The 23,824-nt window shown below is 40.5% G+C and overlaps 1 protein-coding gene and 1 non-coding gene across 2 annotated transcripts in view; one reads left to right on the forward strand and one right to left on the reverse strand.

The window, feature by feature from the left end:
• Positions 1-1,732: 1,732 nt before the first annotated feature.
• Positions 1,733-23,824, reverse strand: part of LOC145415681 (calcium-dependent secretion activator-like) — a 50,025-nt gene continuing 27,933 nt past the window's right edge. Inside the window, exons 3-4 of the mRNA XM_080284896.1 lie at positions 10,636-10,772; positions 1,733-2,447 (exon numbers count right to left, since the gene is read on the reverse strand). Coding sequence (XP_080141022.1) covers positions 1,968-2,447; positions 10,636-10,772 — 617 coding nt within the window. The 3' untranslated portion in view covers positions 1,733-1,967. The remainder of the gene's footprint in view (positions 2,448-10,635; positions 10,773-23,824) is intronic.
• Positions 19,455-19,573, forward strand: LOC145415819 (5S ribosomal RNA). The gene has a single exon (XR_013900127.1). It is a non-coding gene; the product is annotated as a 5S ribosomal RNA (ribosomal RNA).

The following is a 23,824-nucleotide window of genomic DNA, read 5'->3' on the forward strand; positions in this document are numbered from 1 at the left end:
CCTGAAGCAGGCCATTTCCTGGTACGAGGTTCCCAGGTGTGAACAAGGTGTCTGGGGTGATGATTATGAAGAAGAACCAGTGATGTGAGGAAACATATTCTTTTTTTCTGTTATTTCCTTGTTAAGTGAGGTGATGTGTGTGTGTGGTTAATGGATGTGCAGGTATTCACTGGACTATCACCTTACGCCATGTTGCTAAGAATAATTTCATGAGTTCTACGAGGAATCATGTGTATGTACTATGTAATTTATGCCTTATATTTTACAACATAAGAGGACAGCCATCAATACATACTTGTGCTGTGAGTAACTGTCTTCTTATTTGGAGAGTATAACCTAAAGCTGTCTGATAGTATGGACTGACTGTTTAGATATATTACCAAGATTATGTCTAGCTTTTGCTTTCTGGTGAATTCCTCTATTTGCAGTTTCACTATGTTTATAGAATAATATTTTGCATTTAAAATTCAATGATTGGATGAGCTGTTGATTTTAAAAATCTGAGAGTGGTCCATTCCAAAATGCCATCATTTATAGAAATGGCTTTTCTATCTATCTATCTATCTATTGCCAGACACCATTATCCCACAAGAGGTGGCCATTTGACTGTGAGTTATTTGTTTTACAGGGAGGGGCACTAACCCTCCACCAACCCACTTGTTGACACGTAGGGAGCACGAATGGTTTGGTTATATGGTTACCACCCAGCGTTGTAAATGGTTTCTTGGCTTACAGGAAACCATTTGGCTTGTCACTCAATGTAAAGCCACCTGTAATGGAAAGAAAAGCAATAAGAAGTGACAGGAAAGATGGGAGAAATACGAAGAAAGGAGGGCAGGCACAGAAAAAGAATGATAAAGGCTAAGGAAGAAGTAAGCAGCACTACATGAAGTGAGTGAATGATGGTCGCCACCACCTACCACTATGGCTTTTAAAAATCTAATATACAAGGCTGAAGGTAAATATGTCTGAAGTAAGGGAAGATTTTTTTTTTTTTAACTTAGACGCTAATATGGCCTTACTACTCGACCTAACTGTCTGTGAAGTTTTCTTGCAGAGTGCTCAAACAATTTTTTTTTTTCCCTTTTTCTTTTCTTTTTTTCTTACCGAATGTCTCATTATAGTGTATGTATCGACTGTTAGCTCTCATATTTAGATATTCTGCTCCTCATTACAGGGCTTCCATATAGCTACTTTTGTCATGATGAACTGCATAGAAAAAATTATTAAATTATTAGGTTAACCTTTTTTACAGTTCTGTGATTTTCTGTTTCAGAAACAGTGGGTGGCTGTTGGAAATGGATTATCACACAGTTACAAGGATGTAGTTTCTGCTGGTGACCTTCACTGAGAGGACACATCTTGGAACCTGACTGTAAATGGTGTCCAGTCTGTTGTGTTCTTTCAATTGATGGCTTCCAAAGTTCTTCCTAGTAAGTTGTTTATGCTGGGATTTTCTTGTTGATGGTAAAGTTATTCATGGCAAATTCTTTCAAGTACTCTACATTTATGAGGCTCAAATAACAGGACTGGTCACAAGAAAATAACAGCAACACAAGGAATAAATGGAGTTTGTTGGGAACCTATGGAAGACAGGAAGGAATAGTAGAAAAAAAATATATATACTTTTCATCTGTTATAAAGGTAAATGGCCAGTTTGGTCCACAGGCAATCAGCAAAGGGAGTTTCTGATCAATTTCAATAGTAGCAAGAAATGGCAATAGGTGGCTTTATATACTGCCTGTATTTTCACTGTGCAGCACTGTTTTTCCTATCAATCTTCCAAAAAACTATGGTGTGTTGTTTTTCCATTCTTCTTCTTACATTTCCATCCATTTTGTATTCTATACTCTGTCTGAATTATTATGGCCTAAAATATAAAGTTTTCCTTCACTGAGGTCATTCAGAACAAATTTCAAGTTCTGCCATTACCCCTGTTCATTGCTTAATTACTACCTATATAATGCTCAGTCATCCAACCTCTGCTCAGGTCTGGTTGGCCCTAGTCTACCAAACATATTGACTATCTCCTTAAACACAAATAAACTTACTCTGCCCACATTAGTCAGGGAAGGAAAAAAACTGCAACACCAAACTTTACATAAGTGGGAGTTATCAAAATCATACTTAGCTAGACAGATTTTGTTTTTATTTTTTTCTTGGAAGGAACAATCATGTGGGCTTCTGGCACTTGGTTCCTTCTTTCTTATTAAGAAAAAATAAAAACCTCCATACTGCCCAACCCTATCCTGCACTTGCCTGTTGCCATGGACGTGAGAGGCACAGAAGGCGAAGGAGTAATGTATAAGGGTAGGATCAATCATCTGGCCCTTTTCTGCTCGGTCTAAGAGGTCCTCCAAGTAGCACAGATGTCGGTAGCAACCTCGCACGCCATATCTCGCCTGGTACTCATCTAACACGAAAATCTGGCCAGGGCTGAACCATCCCTGAGGTCATTAAAAAGTGAAGGATGTGTGTGAGATGAGAAGTAATGGAAAGGAAAAATCTGTCTGAGAGGTATGTGAGGAGACAGGATGAGTGAATAAAATTATTGATTAATGTTCACAAAGTGAACTGATTATGATTACTACGACAAGACATACCAGTGAAACTAGTTTAAAATTAAATACAGTAATCATCATCATCATCATCATCATCATCATCCCAAACCTATTTCCCTTTATAAAATGGGAAGGGTGAGATATAGGAAAAGGCAAGCACAAAAGTATAAAAGCTATTGACCCAATGCAAAATGAAGCAGACAACAAAACGATTCACTCATCCTTCAAATCTTCACAATTCTTGTTTCTATGCATAGGGAAGGCAAAATCATTCACTTTTTTTTCTGTTCAGATAAACAACATGAGGGGCACAACCATTCAAAAAAAAAAAAAAAAAAAAAAAAAAAAAAAAAAAAGTATCCAACCAGTCATGTGCACCTCCATTATCCATCCACTGTAATCCTTTGCCAATTATTCTGCTTCCTCATATTTCACTACTTGCATTCCCATATATTCATTAATCACTTTTTTCATAGTCTTCTTTTTACTATAAGATTTACAATATATTGTTGTTTTGTCAAATGCAATCCCTGGCAAAAGAATATTACTTAATAATATTAACCATTGCAGACAAACTGTGCTACTACTGTGTCAAAATTATTGTCTATTAAAGGGAAGATACTGGAGCCATCCTAGTATAAAACAGTCTTTCCTGCAGTCTACCACTCCCTGGTCCATGGATGACTGGGAAATGCATATACCAGACTGAAACAAGTACACTGATCAGCTATGTCCCTATGTCATGGTGGTTCAACTGTCACTTAGTAAACCATCAACTGGCATAATTATATGAACATGAACAATAGAAATGACCCAAGATATTCCTGTGTGGTCAATTCAAGCCATTCAAGTACTGGAAAATCCTTTCTTATATGCACTATTAGCCATGTTTACAGAGCAATCACAGCCCATTTTTGGTAATTCAGGAGCAGTCACATCAGTTTTAGCCCATTAAGTTTGGGATTGAGAAATGACTGGTTTGGGTGCTTATGGCAAGGTATGAGGGTACTTGCATCCAGCTGTGAGTAAATGGAGGTTTGTGTGTGAGTTTTCTGTGAATGATGGTGTCCATCAGGGGTCAGTTCAAGGTCCCTTACTGTTTATCTGGGTGCTTGAGGCTCTCTCTAGTGAGCTCAAAACTGGACTCTCGTAGGATTTTTTTTTTTTTTTTTTTTTTTTTTTTTTTTTTTTTAAAGCAAGGAAGAAGAAACCAAAGGCCAGGAGCCCACAAACCGTTCCTTCCATGAAAAACAAAAACAAAAACAATACAACAGAGAGCCAATTTCAAGATCCGTTAATTTTGAGATGCCTGGACACACTGCATCTGAAAGACTGGAGATCATAGGATGTGGGAAATACAGACAGAGGGAGACAGATTCAGAGTTGGCCTGTTGCATAAATGAAGGATTGGGAGTAATGGTTAACTCTTGCATTAGAAAGTTGGACAGAAAAGAGATATGTGTTTGTTGCTAGACAGGTGCTATGTGCCCATCGTGGAGGTGGACGGTTCAGAGGAGTAGTGACTACTGAAGTAGCGACAGAAAAATGATAAAGATGCAACAATGCGATGAAGAGACAGAGGTTGAAGAGAGCCAGTAAGAGGAGGAGAGTTAATGAGACAAATAGCCTTTGACTCCTTGTTGAGAAGAGCTGTATGTGGGGAGCCTCCCCACACGAGAGTTATACTCTACACAGGGACGAATGAAACCCATGTATGAAGTCAACAACTGTACAGGGGTAAAGAAAGTATGGAGTCAGCTTAGCACACCTCATCTCTTGGAAGCAGATTTTACAAGAGATGTAATATGATCTTTCCAAGATAAATATCAAGAGAATGAAACCCCAAGTATGTTGAAGGATGATGCAGGACTGAGCTGCATATAATTAAACATTAGTGGGTACTCCCTGGAAGATTTTGTTGGGTTGAAAATTGTAAGAACTGAGTCTTTGATGCATTAAAAACGACAAGATGAATTGGTGATAATCATGGAGAATGAGATAGAAGCAAAGGAAAGGTTCAAGTGACGGAGAAATGGGATGGAGTACTATACAATGGTTTGGGAGTAATGTAAATGTGGATAAAGCAAAAGTGATGATATCTATGGTAGGTGATGATACTGTCAAAGCTGAGGAAGTATGGCCATGTGCAGTTTGCCACAAGAGTGAGATGTAACTTCATCTTGTGCAGTGTTTGTGGTAAGAGGATGCATATGAGATGCAGTGGTATTAGAGGTAAGCTGCATAATTTCGCTCATTTTGTGTGTGCAATGTGTAGGGGCGATTATGCAGAGACACAGAGATGGGAAAGGGTTAATCTTGCTGAGAGTCTCTTCAGTGTACGAAAAAGAGCTGTTACTTGGGGGATATAATATATGCAGGGGATGGGGCTGGAGCTACCTCAGCAGCATGGGTAAGTAGTAGTTGGAAGATCATACAGTTGTTGCTGTTACTGTCTTTGAGAGAGCTCTCCCTCAATGCACAGAGGTCCCTGTTTGCAGCATGTGTTAGGAGTATATTGCTGCATGGAAGTGAAGGAGGATATTCACAGGCTCAAACATGCTGAGATTAAAACGATACGACAGATTTGTGGTACATCCTTGACTGACAGACCTGCGAGGTTAGGACTGCAAATGAATGGTTCAGAGGAAGGATAGGACTTCAATGTATTAGTGATGCAGTGACAACAAGGGGTAGACTGAGATGGTTTGGGCATATGAAGGGGATAGAGGATGAAAACTGGGTGTGGAGGACGAGAGGTGTAAACACTGAGGGCAGAGTTGTGGGAGGCAGACCAAAAAGACCAGGGATGTGATCATACAGTGAAAACTCTAGGACAAGAGACTGAACAAAGAGGCTGCTAGAGATCGAGTAGCATGGAGAGTCACCATTAGGTGACCAAGGCCAATGTCTATAAGCATGTTGGAGCCTTTATAAATGAATGTACAAACAAAGGAGGGTTCCAGGATATTTGATATTCATTAAGTCCTTTACATTCCAGTGTGTGGTAATCACAGGAGCATTTGTCTTCTTAGTGTAATAGGAAAAGTATATGGTAGGATACTTATTGACAGTTAGGGAAATAACAGAGGAATTAGTTGGAGAAGAATAGGGAGGCTTTAGGAAGGGAAGAGGTTGTGTAGAACAGATATTCATCCTTAGATCTCTAGTGGAAAAGTGTCTAGAGAAAGGAAAGAAGTTGTATGCAGCCTTCATTGATTTGGAGAAAACATATGACAGTGGATAGACAAGGATTGTGGAAAGTATTAAGAATATATGGAGTAGATGGGAAGTTGTTGAATGCTGTGAAGAGTATGTATTAGGGTGCTAAGGCTGCAGTGCATGTGGATAGTGAACTGAGTGAGTTTTTCTATTTGAAGGTTGGGTTGAAACAGGGATGTGTCAGGTCTCCATGGTTGTTCAATCTGTATATGGATGGGGTTATAAAAGAGATACAAGGTAGGGCAGTGGATGTTGGAGTGGCCCTAATGAGAGAGGGCTGTGTCTGGAAACTCCCAGTATTGTTGTTTGCAGATGATACTGTGTTGTTATGTGAAGACGAAGGGGAGCTGCACAGCTTTGTGGATGAGTTTGGGAGTGTGTGTAAGAAACGGAATCTAAAGGTGAATGTAGGGAAGAGTAAAATTATGGTCTTCGAGAGAGGTGAAGTCAGTGAATGTACAGTGAGGTTGGATGATGAGGAAATGGAAAATGTGAGTAGGTTTAAGTATTTGGGTAGAGTGATGAGTAAGGATGGAAGTTTGGAGGGTGAAGTGCTTGAAAGGGTACAACAAGGAAGAAAGGTTGCTGGTCCCTTGACAGCAGTGATAAGAAACAGGGAAGTTAGCATGGAAGTGAAGAAATTATTACATGACAGTATTGTGATACCAACTCCAATGTACGGTATGTAAGTGAAGCTTGGACGTTGTTGGAGGGACAGAAGTCAAGAGTGAGACCGGTGGTAATGAGTTATTTGAGAGGTGCCTGTGGTGTCACATGGAGTGACAGACTGACAAATGAGGAAGTGAAGGAGCATTGTGGTGTGGATGTGATAGGAAGTGATAGGAGAAACACAGTGAAGTGGTTTGGCCATGTGGATAGGGTGGAGAGTGAGAGACTGATGAGGAGAGTGTATGTGAGGTGGAGGGGGAGAGAGGGAGGGGAGGGTCAAGGATGAGATTGGAGTGGAGAGGTATATGAGAGAGAGGGGTGTGAATTGGAAGCAGGGAAGTGAAATCGTGGGGGACAGGGTGACATGGAGGTGATTTGTTTGTGGCCACCCCATATAAGGGATTAAGGCGTCTGGCAATAGACAGATAGACATTCCATCCAGCTCAACACGCTCAGTTCATATTAATTCATGGCCATTCAGGATCAACTAGGTCCATTATTCTATGCCACTTCAGAATTAATCAAGTACGGGCTCTGTTCAGAAAGTATCTGATCTTAGGCTCTGAAAAAAATAAACAGCTAACCTGTTGAGCAAGGACACAAATCCCCTTTCAAAGCAGGTCCCTTCTGACTTGACATATGTGGCCCAGCATTCTTTCCACTGCCTGAGATATTTTTCAAAGTCAATTTTCGGTATCTCCTGCAATGTTTCATCACATTTGTCATGCTCTCTTCGTATTAAACAGGGAACCTTTCAGCGGAGTACTGAGCTTGGGGAATAACCGAGAGTCGCATGGAGCCATGTCTGGTGAGTAGGGAGCCTGTTGGACCTGCGGGATGTTGTGCTTGTCCAAAAATTTCTGAATCAGTTGAGATGAATGGGCAGGGGGGTTGTCATGATGCAGCTTCAAACTTGCTGCTTTCCAAAGGTCAGGTCTCTTCTTTGGGCTGAGGTGACCCTGCATGCTTCTGCTGGGATGACTGTGCTTTGGTTTCTGGATTGTACCCGTACACCCAAGTCTCATCTCCGGTGATAACAGTCTTCAGAAAGTCTGGATCACGATTTGCACACTCCAGCATGTCTTGGCAACGTTTATCTGCAGAGCTTGTTGTTCACGTGAAAGTAGTTTTGGAATGAACTTGGCAGCAACTATCATCCATTAAAATTTTGTGTGCTGATCCATCACTGAATCCATTTTCATTAGCAATTTCTGTGACAGTCAACTGACAATTTCCCATGACCAAATTGCAGATTTTCTTCACATTTTCAGCACTCTGCTTGTTGATGGCCTCCCAGGACATGGATCACTATCAATTTGTACCACTCCATTATTTGCATTACCCTCATGGCTTCACTCCTCAAAACTTGCCAGATCTTCCTGGTAGTTTCAACCTGGGTATCACCAGTTTTTGGTAAAATCTGATGCAGCAACGCTGTTCAACTTTTCGGTCATCATTACAAGCGTGGGAACACTATAAGCATAAGGTGCATGACCATGAGCACCAGCTGACTGACGGCCACTGAGTCACTCACGGCAGCTGGCATTAATCACGCATGCAAACACAGGTCCTGCATTGTGCTACACTAAACGCCGCCCCTATCCTCAAACTGGTTGGTGAGAAAAAAAATGAGGTTGAACACTTTCTGAACAGACCTCGCAATTCACACCCTTTCTGGATTAGTCAGGTCATATGTGGTCAGTTTCAGGCTATTCAGGTCCAATTTGGTTCACTTAAATCCAATCAGGCCCATTTAGGTTGATTATATCTATTCAAACTCAAGCACATCACTTCCTAAAGGCAATGTCAGGAGAGACAGCAACTTCCTAAACTTCATCCAATCACTCATAACCCACACAACTGAGCCAGCTCAAATCCCATCTCCAGCACATATCATGTCCCTCAAATAACAAAACTTCTCCATGCACTCCAGATACTCTGCAGTAAAATTAATCTTTTCCTGCCTCTTTCCTTCCATATGCTCTCCTTTACATATTACACATTCAAAACCAGCATTATATCCTACCCATTATACCATTACATCTCTTGTGCACCCACTGATCACAAACACTGCACAAGATGGAGTTACTTCCCACACCATTGTGGCAAACTGCATATGGTCACAGTCCCTCTGTTTTGACAGAACTGCCATCAGCCTTTCATATTATCTCTTTTGCTTTATCGATACTTACTCTCAAACCCTTGAGCCTGATTCTATCTCTCCTTTTCCTAAATCTCTCCTCTGCCTTCCTTTCATCCTCTGTACTTGACACCAAGTAATCAGCATATATCTCCCATGGGAGTTCATTTCTGAAGTGAAAGAGCCTCAAGCGTAATGACAAACGTAAGAGGCTCAAGACTGACCCCTGTACGTATGTAAATAGGTATGTGGTGGTTACAGGCAGACCAAGGAAGACATGGGACAAGGTAGTGTGTAGCTCTTGGGCCTGGAGGCATTACTAGAGAGCTGGTGCAGAAGAGAGTATAACATAGGAGTGTCATCAAGTGAATTCAACTGACCCAGGCTACATGGAAAAGAAATGTAAAAGTGAAAATCATGATGAGGATGATGTCTGCATACACTGGACAAGATACAAAACATAAGAGATTTGTGACAGATACGAAGCAAAGTTGCCAAAAGGAAGCAAATAGTGTACCTTATGTGCTTATGGTATGGAGAAGTGGAAGTTGAGTGCATACAGCTGTGGACTGCTGTCCAAAAGAATGTGACAAGTATCCCGAACTAAGGCAAGGAACGACTGTGTGAATTTTAATTACATTCGGTTTGTACATGTCCTCCACAACATCGACCAACATGTAAAATTAATAAATCAATAAATAAATACGAAGACCACCACACCAGTCCTGAATGAGTCAGCTCTAGCACGTTTGCAGTATGGATGGTAGGTATTAGCATCAAAGTGATGCTATGAAATGACGCACAAGTAGGGAAACAGACTCTTGGGCATCAACGAACAGATTGTGCAGTTTATGCTGAGTTGGAAACTTGAGATGTTAAAGCATGGATAAATAAATACTGCAAATATGAAAAAAAAAATTAATGCTAAAGATGATATATGCAAATGAGCTTGAGGGTGGGAGATGGAATGGAATGCCAAGAACAATGCTGAGTATGTCAAATAACTGTGTGAAAGGTGCAATGTACTGTATGGAATTTAAGGAATGGAGAGATACATTATGCATGGAAATGCACATGGCAAGGAATGTATCTTTTTTACCTCTACAGTTTACAGCATGACCCTTTTCCACAAGCTTGTGTTTAAAAAAAAAAAAAAAAAAAAAAAAAAAAAAGCCTCTGGTTAAGCATGGAATTTCAAAGGCATGAATGATAAGTGATCCGATGCATGGTCCATTTCATGGATGCAGACATTCTGTCAACAATTCCCCTACAATTATAATTTCCTTTTCTTGTTTCCTACTTACATCACTTATCTGTGGGAAACAGGTTTATAATGATATGATGACGACAATGACAACAACAATGACGATGATGATGATGAGGAGGAGGAGGAGGAGGAGGATTTTGCTGTTTACATTAATCTGACAGATATGAATCATCCATGGAAAGTATGATCCCTAAAAGTACAAGAAAAAAAAAAAAAAACACTACTTGAATATCCTGTGCTTAAGTACTGTAATTATTCATACAATAATAATAATAATAATAATAATAATAATAATAATAATGTCATTCATTCATTCATCATCTAAGCCACTGTTGCCCCATGAGCAGTGTAGGAGCCCAGGGTTAGGCAAGTTGGTCCTGGCATTTAAGATGAAAGTAACCACCCTCACTCATCCCTCAGTGGAATTATATGAGCAATAAACCCCAACCACCCCTTAGATATAAACCTTCACAGGCTCAATCCGACTGGAGTGCCGTAATTACCCACTAAACCACCAGGTGCCAAAATTTAGTTATATGGTTACCACCCAGCATAGTAAATGGTTTCCTGGTGTACAGGAAATGATTTGGCTTAATAATAATAATAATAATAATAATAATAATAATAATAATAATAATAATAATCAGATGAAAAATAACAGTAATAGTAACGGAAATTTTGAGTTGCATTAAGTAACTGGGTTTCAACAGTACAGTACCAACACTGCATCATATTCAGCTCTGCTAAGTCCATGATGACAAGAACAGCAGGTGACTCACCAAGGAACAGTAAGGATCATTTAGCCGATATTCTAGGGTTTGCGCTTGTAGGACTCTGAACAGGTTGTGGTGATCAAATCTCACTGGGTCGGCTGAGATATACTCATCCATACCATGCTTCTTCGCCTTGTCTGCATCTAGTGGAAGGAAAGCGAGAAATGGAAGAAATTGATATATCACCCCCAGAACAATGACAGTTTAATGTTTCATTCTGGGTACTTCCAGAAGATGATACTTGGATTAAATATGTTCCTGAATGAGGAGGGTGACAAACTGACATGGGGATGAAGCCTTGCCTTAGGCCTTAAGGCTGAGGGTTTTAGAATACCGTGTCAAGGATGAACTTCTTCAATATGCCTTGAGGCTGAGGCTGAGGCCTCTTCAAAGGAGGCCTCTTGAGGCCTATGCAAAAATATATGTAATTCTACAATTTTACATTCAAGGAAGTCTAAAATCAGTAACATTCACTGATGCTTGTGATAGCTTCCCTTTCTTTAAATAAATATATAAAATGTTGATTTTCCCGCAATAAAATTAAAGCCAAGGTTCAGATACTAGTCCAACAAAGAACATAAACCAGGTGAGGACACATCAAGGGTAGAGCCAGGTGGTCAGGTCAGGAAAGAATATAACAGGGGTAAGGTGTAAAAGGAATTGCTCTCTACAAAGGAATGAATGTTCATTAATACCTGAAAACACGTTAAGTACTTACTGATGGTATACTTCCTCTTACCATGACTGAAAGACAGAGTCCAAATAACCTTACAAACAGTATTACAGCAACAGGGAGGCCATAAGGAAAGGGAGATAGGGAGATGATAAAGGGGGTCGAGATGTAGAGACTGGGAACTTAAAATGAGGTACAGTAACTGATTTTTTTATGCAAAGAAGAAACAATCAAAGGCTGAAAGCCCAAACACAAAAGTGGTGCTCTTTTCTTGAAAACTGGTCACAATGCCTATATACACGTGGGGGTCACTGGCAAAGGGAAATACGGAGACAGGAAGACATTTCCAGAGTTTACCTGTTGCTCTCATGAGGGACTGAGAGTACTGATTAACTCTTGCATTAAAGAGTTGGACAAAACAGAGGTAAAGTGCACTGCCAGATGGATACTGCACCCCTATCATATGGGAAGGGGGATACATGCAGATAGTTCAGAAGTGACTACTGATATAGTGATACATGAGGGTTAAAGATGCAACACTATAACAAAGAGAGGTTGATGGGGGTCAGTAAAAGGAGAATTCTTGAGATGAAATGCTTATGACTCTACCCTGTTTAGTAGAGATGTATGTGGTGTACTAACCAGAATGAAACTTAAATTAATCAGTGGTTTGGCTGGGATTTGATTTCAGGCCCTTGCACTCCACACATGCCCACATTACCACTGAGCCAAACAGAGGATCCCCACTTTGCATCTGGGCAGCACAGGCATTTATAGACCCCATTACACCACTCTTTTCTCCCCTTGGTTATATTTGGTTAGTTTTTAACACACAAAGTAGCGCAGCATCAGAGGCTACCACTGGGGACATGTCAAACAGCTCATCCCCAGGATGTAAGGACAAGGACACTGCCAGCTATCCAAGGAACATCATCAAATTGCCAACCAAGCCTTGCCTAATATCCCACACCACTAATAACCAAGGTAAATAACTGGAATGAAACTTAATAAATTAATCACTAGTTTGGCTGAGATCTGATCTCAGGCCTTCGCATTTCACATGTGCGCATGTTACCACTGAGCCAAACAGAGGATCCACACTTTGCCTCTGGGCAATGGAGACATTTATAGACCCCATTACTGTGGTGAGCACTCCCCTCCCCCTCCTCTGCCATATGAAAGTTGTACTAAATACAGAGGCCTATCAGACTCTTGTATTAGTTCAACACTGAGTGGGGGGGAGTGGAATAGAGTCATCTTAGCACACCTAATCTCTTGGAAGCAGATTTTGCAAAGATGGCAATGTGATCTTTTCATGATAGGTCCAGAGAGAAAGAAACTCCAAGGACACTGAGAAATACTGAAGGGTTGATTTGTGTACTGTACTAATGAATATTATGAGATGATCTTGCCAAGACAAAAGATGAAAGAATTGTGCTTCTGAAGCAGCAAAAACATGTCTTATAACCCAATAAAAAATAACAACCATGTCAAAACCAGATGAGCCACAGCTTTAATCCCATAATTCAACACTGTAACTGATGTGATGGATACTCTGAGCAGCAGGTGGAAATGTGAACCTAGATGTGTAGCTCAAAGGATCACTGATGAACACATGGTAACGAGGAAGGACAATAAAAGGGGGGAGGGGAGTTGGGAAGAGATATGAGTTGGTACTTCTGTGAATAGATGGAGAAAACAAAATGGAAATTGGGTAAGTGATGGAAAAGTAAGATCACATCAAAGGATGAAATGAAGAGTGGAAATGAGAAACAGAGAAAGGAAGGACAGAGACCACTAGGTGGGAAAGATGGTGGTGGTGAGGGAAGAGACAGGTGAGATACTAAAGTATTAAGTCAGGCATCTGTCACCACACCATGCTACTTTTCTCTCATTATAGCTCTTAGTATCAACACATCTATCTCTTCACACATGTCTGGTGCTGGAGATTGACATCTTCAAGTGGTGACACCAATATGACTAGGCTGCCTGAATTGTATAAACGACCCTCAAACCTTTCCCTATAATGTGACAGGAGGAGGATGGACTGAAGGGCAGCTTAACCTGCAGTCCCCTGGGTTTAAGCATGGATGTATTCACACACACATGCTGGAAAGAGGGGAGATGAGAACAGAGCAGCGACACTGTGTAAGGAAGTGAAAGTAGACTAAATGTAGAGAATATATAATGGTAGGATGAGAGTAACTCTGACAGAGCAGTGGACAGAGAATTATCACTTCATGAAAAAAGGAAAAGAGCCCCAAGATAGACGGCTCCCTCTGGGCACTTCCTACCAAAGGGAACACACAGACTTGAGAAGAAGATTGAAAAATAAATTAATAAAAAAATGCCATCTGGGAAAAAAAACAAAAAAAAAAAAAAAAGCATGAAATAAGACTCTTTACCATATTCCAGTTCTACTGTTGTCACTCAGATACAACAGTTTCAGTTCAGTTTGGATGTTCCTCATGCAGAGATAAAGCTCTTCTAACATGAATTAAGAAGTATGGACCAATTAGTCTGCATCAGTTATCCTTTTATATTTATAGATCAGAAACAGAGATGATCAAAACATATAAGAGGATAACAGCAAAATGCTGCCTGATCCATGCTTACCAGTGCCTGCAAAAGAGGGATTACAGTATGGTAATGAATACAGAAAGTTAGAGAAGAGAGAAAGGAAGCAAGGACAATGAAAATGTGTGTGTGAGTGTGCATATGAAAATTTCCTTGTTCTATTAATGCTCTGTGTTAAGCTGATACTGTCCTCTCTCTATAAATACTTTTATCAAATTTAGTGTTAAACATACAAATGTTCTCTGTTCACACCACCTTCCCTTCCAGATGTGTGTGTGTGTGTATTTACCTAATTGTGATATACAGGAAATGAGCTACGCTCGTGGGGTCCCGTCTCTGTTTCTCAGTAAGTCAAATTTAGCTTTAAACTCGTTTAAGTTTTTAGACTGGACGATCTCTTTGTCCAGGCTATTCCACAGGTCTATACATCTATATGGAAAACTATATTTCTTGATATCTTTCAAGCAGCTTGGCTTCTTCAGTTTCACTCCATGTCCTCTTGTTACTCTCATCCCATAAAAACAGTTCTTCTTTGTCAATTTTATCTACACCCATCATGGTCCTGAACACTGCAATCATGTCGCCTCTCTTTCTCCTTTCTTCTAAGGAAGGCAAATCCAGCTTTTCCAGCCTCTCTCTGTACGACATCTGCCAGACTGGGGACCATTTTGGTTGCTGGTCTTTGTATTCTCTCAATCTTGTTCATATCTTTTATTTTGTGTGGGGACAACACTACTGCTGCATACTCTAACCTGGGGCAAATCATGGCCACTATCAATTTCTTCATCATCTCCTCATCCATATAATGAAAAGCTACTCTTATATTAGTCAGGAGTTTATATGTTTCTCTAACTGTCTTATTAATGTGTTTTTCAGGTGACAAACTGTCCTGGACCAGCATTCCCAAATCTTTCTCTTCTCTTGCTTTTGTGATTGGTTCATTAATCATGAAATAATTCAGTGATGGCCTCTTGGTACTTTTTCCCATTTCCAAAATTTTACATTTTTTTGCATTCAATTTCATTTCCCACACCTGGCTCCATTTGTGTATCCTATCCAGATCCTCCTGCAGCATTTTACAATCCTCCTAAACCTGTACCTTCCTCAAGATCTTTGCATCATCAGCAAACAGACTTGCATAACTGTTCACTCCATCTACCATATCATTTATGTAAATCAGGAATATTACTGGCACCAACACCGAGCCCTGTGGGACTCCACTTGTTACTTCCCTCCATCCAGACATCCTGTCCTTTATTACTGTCCTCATTTGTCTGTCTCTCAAAAAGTCTCTCATCCATTCCAGGAGGTTCCCCTTCAGTCCTCCTACATGCTCTAGTTTCCATATTAGTCTCTTATGGGGTACCTTGTTGAAGGCCTTCTCCAAATCTAAATACACACAATCCACCCAACGATTTCTCTCCTGAAGCACGTCAATCATTCTTGAGTAAAAACTCAAGAAGTTGGAAACACATGACCTTCCACTTCTGAATCCAAACTGACTATCACTCAAAATATTCATCTCTTCCAGATATTTTACCCATCTATCTTTCAGAATTCTCTAGCACAATTTTGCGACCATGCTGGTTAGAGACACTGGTCAATAATTCAGGGGTTCTTCCCTGTTTCCTCCCTTATAAATTGGTACCACATTTGCCCTCTTCCATTCTTGAGGCACTTTCCCCTCTTCCAGAGAACACACAAATATCTATATGGAAAACTATATTCTTGATATCCATCAAGAAACTTGGCTTTTTCAGTTTCATTCCATGTCCTCTTCTTACTCTCCCGTCCCACACAAACAGATCTTCTCTGTCAATTTTTTCTACTCCTATCATGGCCCTGAACACTGCAATCATGTCACCCCTCTCTCTCCTTTCTTCTAAGGAAGGCAGATCTAACTTTTCTAGTCTTTCCCTGTATGACAGATCTGCCAGGCTAATCTTGGTTGCTGTTCTTTGTACTGTATGCTCTCGATCATGTTTATAACTTTCCTTTTATGCGGGGACCACAATGCTGCCAAATATTCCAACCTGGGGCGGATCATGGCCACTATCAATTTTTTTCATCATCTCATCCACGTAATGAAATGCTACTCTGATATTACCGTATTTGCCCATGTATAAGATGACTTGAACCTCACAAAATAATGTCCAAAATTGAAGGTCGCCCTAAACACCAGGTATAAAATCCTAACCTCTACATCCTGTGGTTATGGGATCCACAGGTGAGATGGGGAACATCACCAAACACTCACCTTGACTACTGTTTTGCTGATTATAGTACTGTACATATACTTTCAAAAATCATTGAAGTTACTAACATCATCATCAAAAATGACTTGTTCTCTATATGATGGCAATTTATTATAAAAATATCTCCATGGATACAGCCATGAGGACATAAAGGTGAGTAACCTGTTGAGCCCATGCCATGACCAATGGCATGTATCTTGGTCTGAGAGTGTCTGGCTGGGTTGTGGGTTGTTTGCCACTGAGTGCAGGGTTACCAGATCTGAAGCAGGGCTCACTGATAAACAACAGTGACACTGCTGTTATTCTTGGTGGATAAACTTCAGTCCTACAACCACTTGATGTCTGTCTGAACAAACAATTCAAAGACTGCATCCGTGAGCAATGGAGTGAGTGGATGACCAGTGGTAAAATGTCGTATACAAAAGGTGGGAATATGCATGCGCCAGGTTTGGATGTGCTGTGTGATTTCAATATCATGGCATGGAATGATATTTCTATGGAAACAGCCATCAGTTCTTTCAAGAAATGTTGAATGGATGGCATGGAAGATGACATTTTGTGGGCAGATGAGGAAAAGGAAACTGATCCCAAAGCTACACCTCTGAATTCAGAGCCTGATCCTTATGATGAAAAACTGCAAACATTAACCCACAATGATGTTGATGAACTGATGAAATCAGATGTGGATGATACTGATTTTGAAGATTTTAAACACTGACAATTGGTGTGATGACTGTAATAAAATATTAGTTTCTTTTAACCTATTGTATAAAACTGATGGTACCATGATTTTAAGTTTCTAATACAGTATAAGTTAATACTGGATTATTAAATGTATAACCCATTTATATATTGGAGGTGGCACATGCACGGTAGATAGCCTGTAAAACCCACATAGAAGCTGCTTTAAGGTAAAAACCTAACCAAAGGCTGTGTTGCTTAGCAAGGTGTTAATAGTATCACTTCACTGGTCAATGGAAAGAGTGATAAAGGATTGGAGTTGCTGGGGCAGCAAGCTCCCAGTGTCTGATGAGTTAGGGCTCGTCTTATGCACAGAGTATACCTCTAAACTTACATTTTGTATGGAAATATTGGGGGTAGTCTTATACACAGGTCAGCCTTATACACCAGTAAATACGGGTGGTCGCAAGATTATACATCTCAAGAGAGAAACTTGTATTGTACACAGGAAAAATCATCCAATATATTACCAATATGCCAGGAATCGAACCCAGGTCTCTCAGGTGAGAGCCAGGCTGCATACCTGGTTGTGGTGTAGTGGTATGCTGCCTGGCTCTCACCTAAGAGTCCCAAGTTCGATTTCCAGCATATTGGTAACATACTGGATGGAAGATTATACATCTCTCTAACTGTTTTGTTAATGTGTTTTTCAGGTGACAAATTATTCTGGACCAGCACTCCCAAGTCCATCTCTTCTCTCGCTTTTGTGATTGGTTCATTACCCGACAAATAATTTAGTGATGGTCTCTTGGTACTTATACCCATTTCCAATATTTTACATTTTTTGCACTGAATTTCATTTCCCACATCCAGTTCCAATCATGAATGCTATCCAGGCCCTCCAACAGCAATTTACAGTCTTCTTCAACTTCTACTCTCCTCATGATCTTTGCACCATCAGCAAACAGACTTGCATAAAACTGTTCATTCCATCTACCTTATCATTTATGTAAATCAGGAACATTACGGGCGTTAATATCGAGCCCTATGGGACTCCATTTGTTACATCCCTCCATCCAGACATCCTATCCTTTATTACTGTCCTCATTTGTCTATCAAGAAGCCTCTCATCCACTCCAAGAGGTTCCCCTTCAGTCCTCCCATGTGTTCCAATATCAACATTAGTCGCTTGTGGGATACCTTGTCAAAGGCTTTCTCCAAATCTAAATACACACAATCCACCCAAATATCTCTCTCTTGTAGCATGTCAATCATCCTTGGGTGGAAGCTCAGCAAGTTGGAAACACACAACCTTCTACTTCTGAATCCAAACTGACTTCATGCCAATATGTCCATCTCCTCCAGATATTTTATTCATCTGTCTTTCATGATTCTCTTGCACAATTTTGCTACCATCCTGGCCAGGGACACTGGTCTATAATTCAGGAGTTCTTCCTTGTTCCCTCTCTAATAAATTGGTACCACATTGGCCCTCTTCCATTCCCTAGGCACTTTCCCTTCTTTCAGAGAACATCCAGTTAAACTGTGAATCTTATCTGCCAGTTGTTTTCCACATTCCTTTAGATTCCAAGTAGAGATCCAGTCTCGTCCTGCAGCCATCCTCACATCCTGAGTTTCCTGTAATTTATATACTTTTTGCACTTCAACTTTTACATCTTTTAACACTACATTTCATGTCATGCCCTCCTCCTCCACACAATCACTTTCTCTGGTGAAGACTGATTGAAAGCCTTTGTTCATTATTTCAGTTTGCATAATTGCATCTTTATAGACATTTCCTTCTACTTTCAGCTAATTGATTCTTTCCTTTTGTTTCAATCTGCCATTAACAAACCTGTAAAACAATTTAGGTTCTTCCTTACATTTGTCAACTATACCTTTTTTGAAGTTTCTTTCTCACTCTCTATGTATTCTTGCATACTCATTTCTAGTTCTTCTATAGTCTTCTATAGTCTAGTTCTTCTATGGGGGGGGGGACATATGCTACTGTGATGTCTCTTTTGCCTTTCCCTCCGGTTTCTAGTATCATGTTTATCACTTCAGCCATACCTACGCCCAGTTCCACACTATCCACATTTAGGCTGTTTTTCATGGATATCATCACTCCTCCCACTTTTTCTTTTCTATCTCTTCTCCATAGTTTGTATCTCCCATCTCCCATTTGGATTTCATTGTTCTCTCTTAGCTTGGTCTCTACAATGCACATAATGTCTGACTCATTAACCCTCAAGAAAACATGTTTCTAGCCTTGCTGAGATTACACCATCTACTTTAGTGTATGTCAATTTCAATCTTTTTGCATTGCAGTAAATCCTCTATAATTCAGATTAATTGGGGAGAACCCTATGTCGAATTATCCAAAAATCGGAATTATTGGAGCTCATGCTTACCCCTATCCCCAGATCACACCCTCGCTCACTAAAACATGGCTTTTTCACAAAAACATTGAACAGTACAGTATATTATTACTTAATACACAAAGAGTGCACAATACAATAAATAAAATAGTGTCAAACCTTGATAATGAAGTCTTGCAATGCAATAGTAGAGTATAGTACACTTAACTGTACCGAAGGTACTGTACAGTTCTTAAAAATTACATTTATTACTACACTTATGCCAACGGCCATATCACGTTGAGTACACCGCTTCCCGTCCGATCAGCGAAGTTAAGCAACGTTGGGTCTGGTTAGTACTTGGATGGGTGACCGCCTGGGAACACCAGATGCTGTTGGCATCCCTACGTGTCAAGTGGGGTTGGTGGAGGATTAGTGCTCCTCCCTGTAAAACAATTAACTCTAAGCCGTTGGCTACCCCGTTTGGGATACATGGCGTCTGGCAATGAATGAATGAATGAAACTACACTTATCACTACAAAAACTGTTCACATCCACTTATCACTGGAACCCTTTTAGGACTTGTCTCGCTTAATTCGAATTTCTATCTGAATTAAAATTATTTATCTGGTGGTCAAAAAAGATCCAAATTATCCGATTTCCAAATTATTTGGGTTCGAATTAGAGAGAGTTTACTGTGTTTCTTATTTTTTTATTCTGTCCTTCTCTCTCCCTCTCCTTTGATACCACTTCCTCAATTTCTGATCCATAACTCTCCAATAGAGCTCAGTCTTCTGTTCTTCCATTCTCTGGTCGTTCTTTTCCTTAGCTTCCTTAACAAGTTCCTTTATTATAGCTCTCTCTTCCTCATTTCCATCTCTCCTTATCTATATCATTTTCAATCCCTCCTTATCTGCTAATTTCCAAGTTTTATTGATTATTTCATTTACCAGGACCTGAGAATGAAATTTTACTCTTAGTGGCCTTGCCCCTCCCTCCACATATTTTCCCAGCCTAAACACTTCTTCAGTCTCCTCTTAGGCTTCATCATTTCCTTCCATAACTATTGACACTATTTCCTTCTCCCTTCTCAGTTCTTTCCTTTCTCTTTTTGACCTTACTGACATCGGTTTTTCTTTCAAACCTGAGATAATCATGCATTTTTTCTTGTCTGCTGCATCTCTGACAGTTGTGTCTTTACTTTCTAGTAGCCTAACCACTACTTTCTCTACTTTTTCCTGGTTTTCTTTCCTCTGTTGTTCTATAATTTCCTTTAGATGTATTTTCCCTTCCTCCAGAGTTCTCTTCCACCCCTTATGCTCATCCTTGATTTCCTTAATGTCTTCATCTTGCATTTTTGCTTTTGGTTCACACTGTTACGTCCCTGTCCCCACACTGCCACAGGCTCCAACAGCAGTAGTTCAGTACAGGATGGACATTGCCCAGTGAGTTTTGCTTCCTATGGTCAGCCTTCAGGTGTACAATACACAAGATCAGCTGAGGCATTGTAAATAAACACTGGCATCTTAAAGTTCACTGTCTTTATTTCCCAAATGGTCACACTTAATGCTTTCCAACGTCACTTTACTATTCTCACAAGCACTGGAGCTATACAGATTTTACTAACTGAAATTACACTTAATGCTTGACAACACTTCACAGTTTTTCACAAGTACTGAAAATAATCTTCACTGACAGCAATTACACTTAATACTTACCAGCAACTCTTCACAAACTTCACTAACAGCACTACACTCAAACTGAACCAAAACTGACCGAACTTGTTACCGATCCTTATATAAGCTTGCATTGTACTAGAATGATCTACTTCAACATTCTAGGATATGCTGGTCTTGCATCAGCCCCTAGCAACAACAGTTATCAACTAGGAGACATCAAAACATGCCAAGAGTTTTCCTACATTACATAACACTGTAAATTATTTAGCATACTGACTTGGATAATTAACAAGTATCACATAAACATTATAAAGAAGAAAAGAGCACAAAAATTAATGTATAACTTACGAAATAACTAAGCTCACAAACAGCAGGCAAACAGGCAACTCTGACTCGTACCAGTATGTAAACATCAAGAAACGTCAAGAAGCTATGAGACTATCTAACTACCAAATCTCGCTTCCTAATAATACTCTTTGAGTTTACTTTTCATCCTATCCCTTTCTACCTCCAACTTCTTATTTTCTCTTTTAGGCTCTTCTACAGTGGGACACCATCTTTCGCGCCTAATTGGGACTGAAAATAATGCGTGAATGTTGAAATCGCGAAAGTTGGGGCATTGTCCTTATGGCAAAAATGCTAATTTGTTCCTGGCTATCCAGATTTTCATTTTCACTAGCAATACAGTACAGTACAGTACATCAAATCAATATTGTACACTGCACTGTGAGATCATTCATCATCATTCATTGCCAGACGCCATGTATCCCAAACGGGGTGGCCAACGGCTTAGAGTTAATTGTTTTACAGGGAGGGGCATTAATCCTCCATCAACCCCACTTGACACATATACAAACAATAAATACAGATTATATAAGGAGAAACATACCACAAAGACAAGGTTGAAGTATTTAATGGATGCTGGGGATATGTATCTGAGGTGTGTGGTGGGGTTATTGGGTCCCGCCAGCCACCTCGGAGCTACCTCTCGCTGCCTCACTGCCAGACGCCTCACCGCCACCCCTCGCTGCCTCACTACCACCCTCCCTCTCTCTCTCTCTGCCTCCTCAGATGCCACTTGATGCAACACTTCCACTTTGTGCTGAATTTCCTCTTGTGCTAGGTGCTTTTCATTTCACTTCATTATCATACTGCTGTTTCTTCACTCAAACACGATACTCTCTTTTTGCCTTAGCCTTTCCTCCCGATTTTGAAGGTCCCGGGTACTTTTTATCACCACCACTACCTCCTGGCCCTCGCCCCACACCACCTGTCCCTTTCCCAACACCACCAGGTATAGTAGAGGCCACTGAACCGTGAGAATCCAACACAATGGAGCCAGCGGTGTTCGTACACAATGGCGGGAGTGGGTAGACTGAGTGTTGACATGACGTCATTGAAGATGGTGGCGGGTTGCAGGTGGCCGGTGTGGAAAATTCAAAGTTCAAAATATTACCCAAAACCCGAAATTTGTGCGCAAAACTCGATTTTTTTCACGCAAAAGTGGAAGTTCAGGAACATTTGGTCAATGCTGCGAAAGTTGAATTCGTGAAACCTGTTGTCACGAAACTTGGTGCCCCACTGTATTTCATTTGAGGCTGATACATTAGGCCTACTCACTTCAAATTTTCATATTTTTCTCTCTTGTTCACCACTGTGTACATGGACTTTGTCTAACTTGGTCTGAAGCTCTTTAATTACTGACCATACCTTCTTTAACTCCCTAGCATTCTTCTCAGCCATTTTCTCTACACCTGCTACTCTTGTCTGGCTGAAATTTGATACTTACGTTATCCTGGTCATTGGTGGAAAAACCTGTAAATTCAGATTCACTAGATGTAAACATCAGAGAATTTCCTTCCACCATTATGTTACAGAGCAAAAACTATAAACTTTCACTGTGTCTTATGCTTGTTTTGACTGAATCCTCCGGTTTTCGTTTTTTTCACTAATATCAGACGGGACCACCACCTCGTGCACTCATTCCACGTATTCACAAATAGGTTGGCCTCTTCTTTTTTGCTGATTAGGCATTTTCTCCCCACGAGTCGACAAAGACTTCTGCATCCGATGACATCTGGACTGTGTATGTGTGTGAGTGTGTATTTACCTTATTTACCTAATTGTGATATACAGGAATTGTGCTAGGCTCATTAGGTCCCGTCTCTGTTTCTCAGTAAGTCAAATTTTATGTACGTGTGTGTGTGTGTGTGTGTGTGTATTTACCTAGTTGTGATATACAGAAAATGAGCGACACTCACGGGGTCCCGTCTCTTTTTCTCAGTTAGTCAAATATTGCTCTGAACTCGTTTAAGTTTTTAGACTGGACAATCTCTTTGTCCAGGCTGTTCCACAGGTCTATGCATCTATATGGAAAGCTAGTGCAAGAACTTAACAAATAGTGCAGCGTGTAATATTTAGTGAAGTGATACCATATCTTTGTGTGTGGAGAGGTCGTCCAGGCCCTACAACTGTCCCTGTCCTTGGGGAAAGGGGGAACATTGATGACGACTCACACCAGCATGTGACAAACTTCAGGTAGACTGTAGCACCAGTCGAGCAGGGCGGTACTCCCGAGGTGGATGGAAAGCTGATGACAGGGAGTGCTGGAGCTCCCGTTTCATCAGCCCTCAGGACTAGTTCCTGACCATCCCCCTTTGCTGAACTTTTTCAGTGTCTCAGTTACACAGAGAGTAGGCCAGCATGCTCTCCAGTACAAATTTCTCTAACTATCTTCACCAAACTACATGCACAGTACACACTACACTTCCTATTCAAAATGTACCCAAAATGGCGTCGTTTTATCAAGCCTCGGAGTCCCCAGGGGGGGAGACCATAAATGCCCCCACCATCTGCCCCTCTCCCGGTGACGACTCAAGGTGCCTGGAACCACTGTCTGACTCTCTTCTTCTTCATTTCTGCAACATTCGCGGCCTTTTCTCTAACTTTTGCTCTGTTGAGCACCACCTCTCC

This window comes from Coenobita brevimanus, chromosome 103, assembly GCF_032717465.1.
Source record: "Coenobita brevimanus isolate Jiangsu-jjx chromosome 103, ASM3271746v2, whole genome shotgun sequence".
In the NCBI taxonomy this organism is placed as follows: Eukaryota; Metazoa; Arthropoda; class Malacostraca; order Decapoda; family Coenobitidae; genus Coenobita; species Coenobita brevimanus.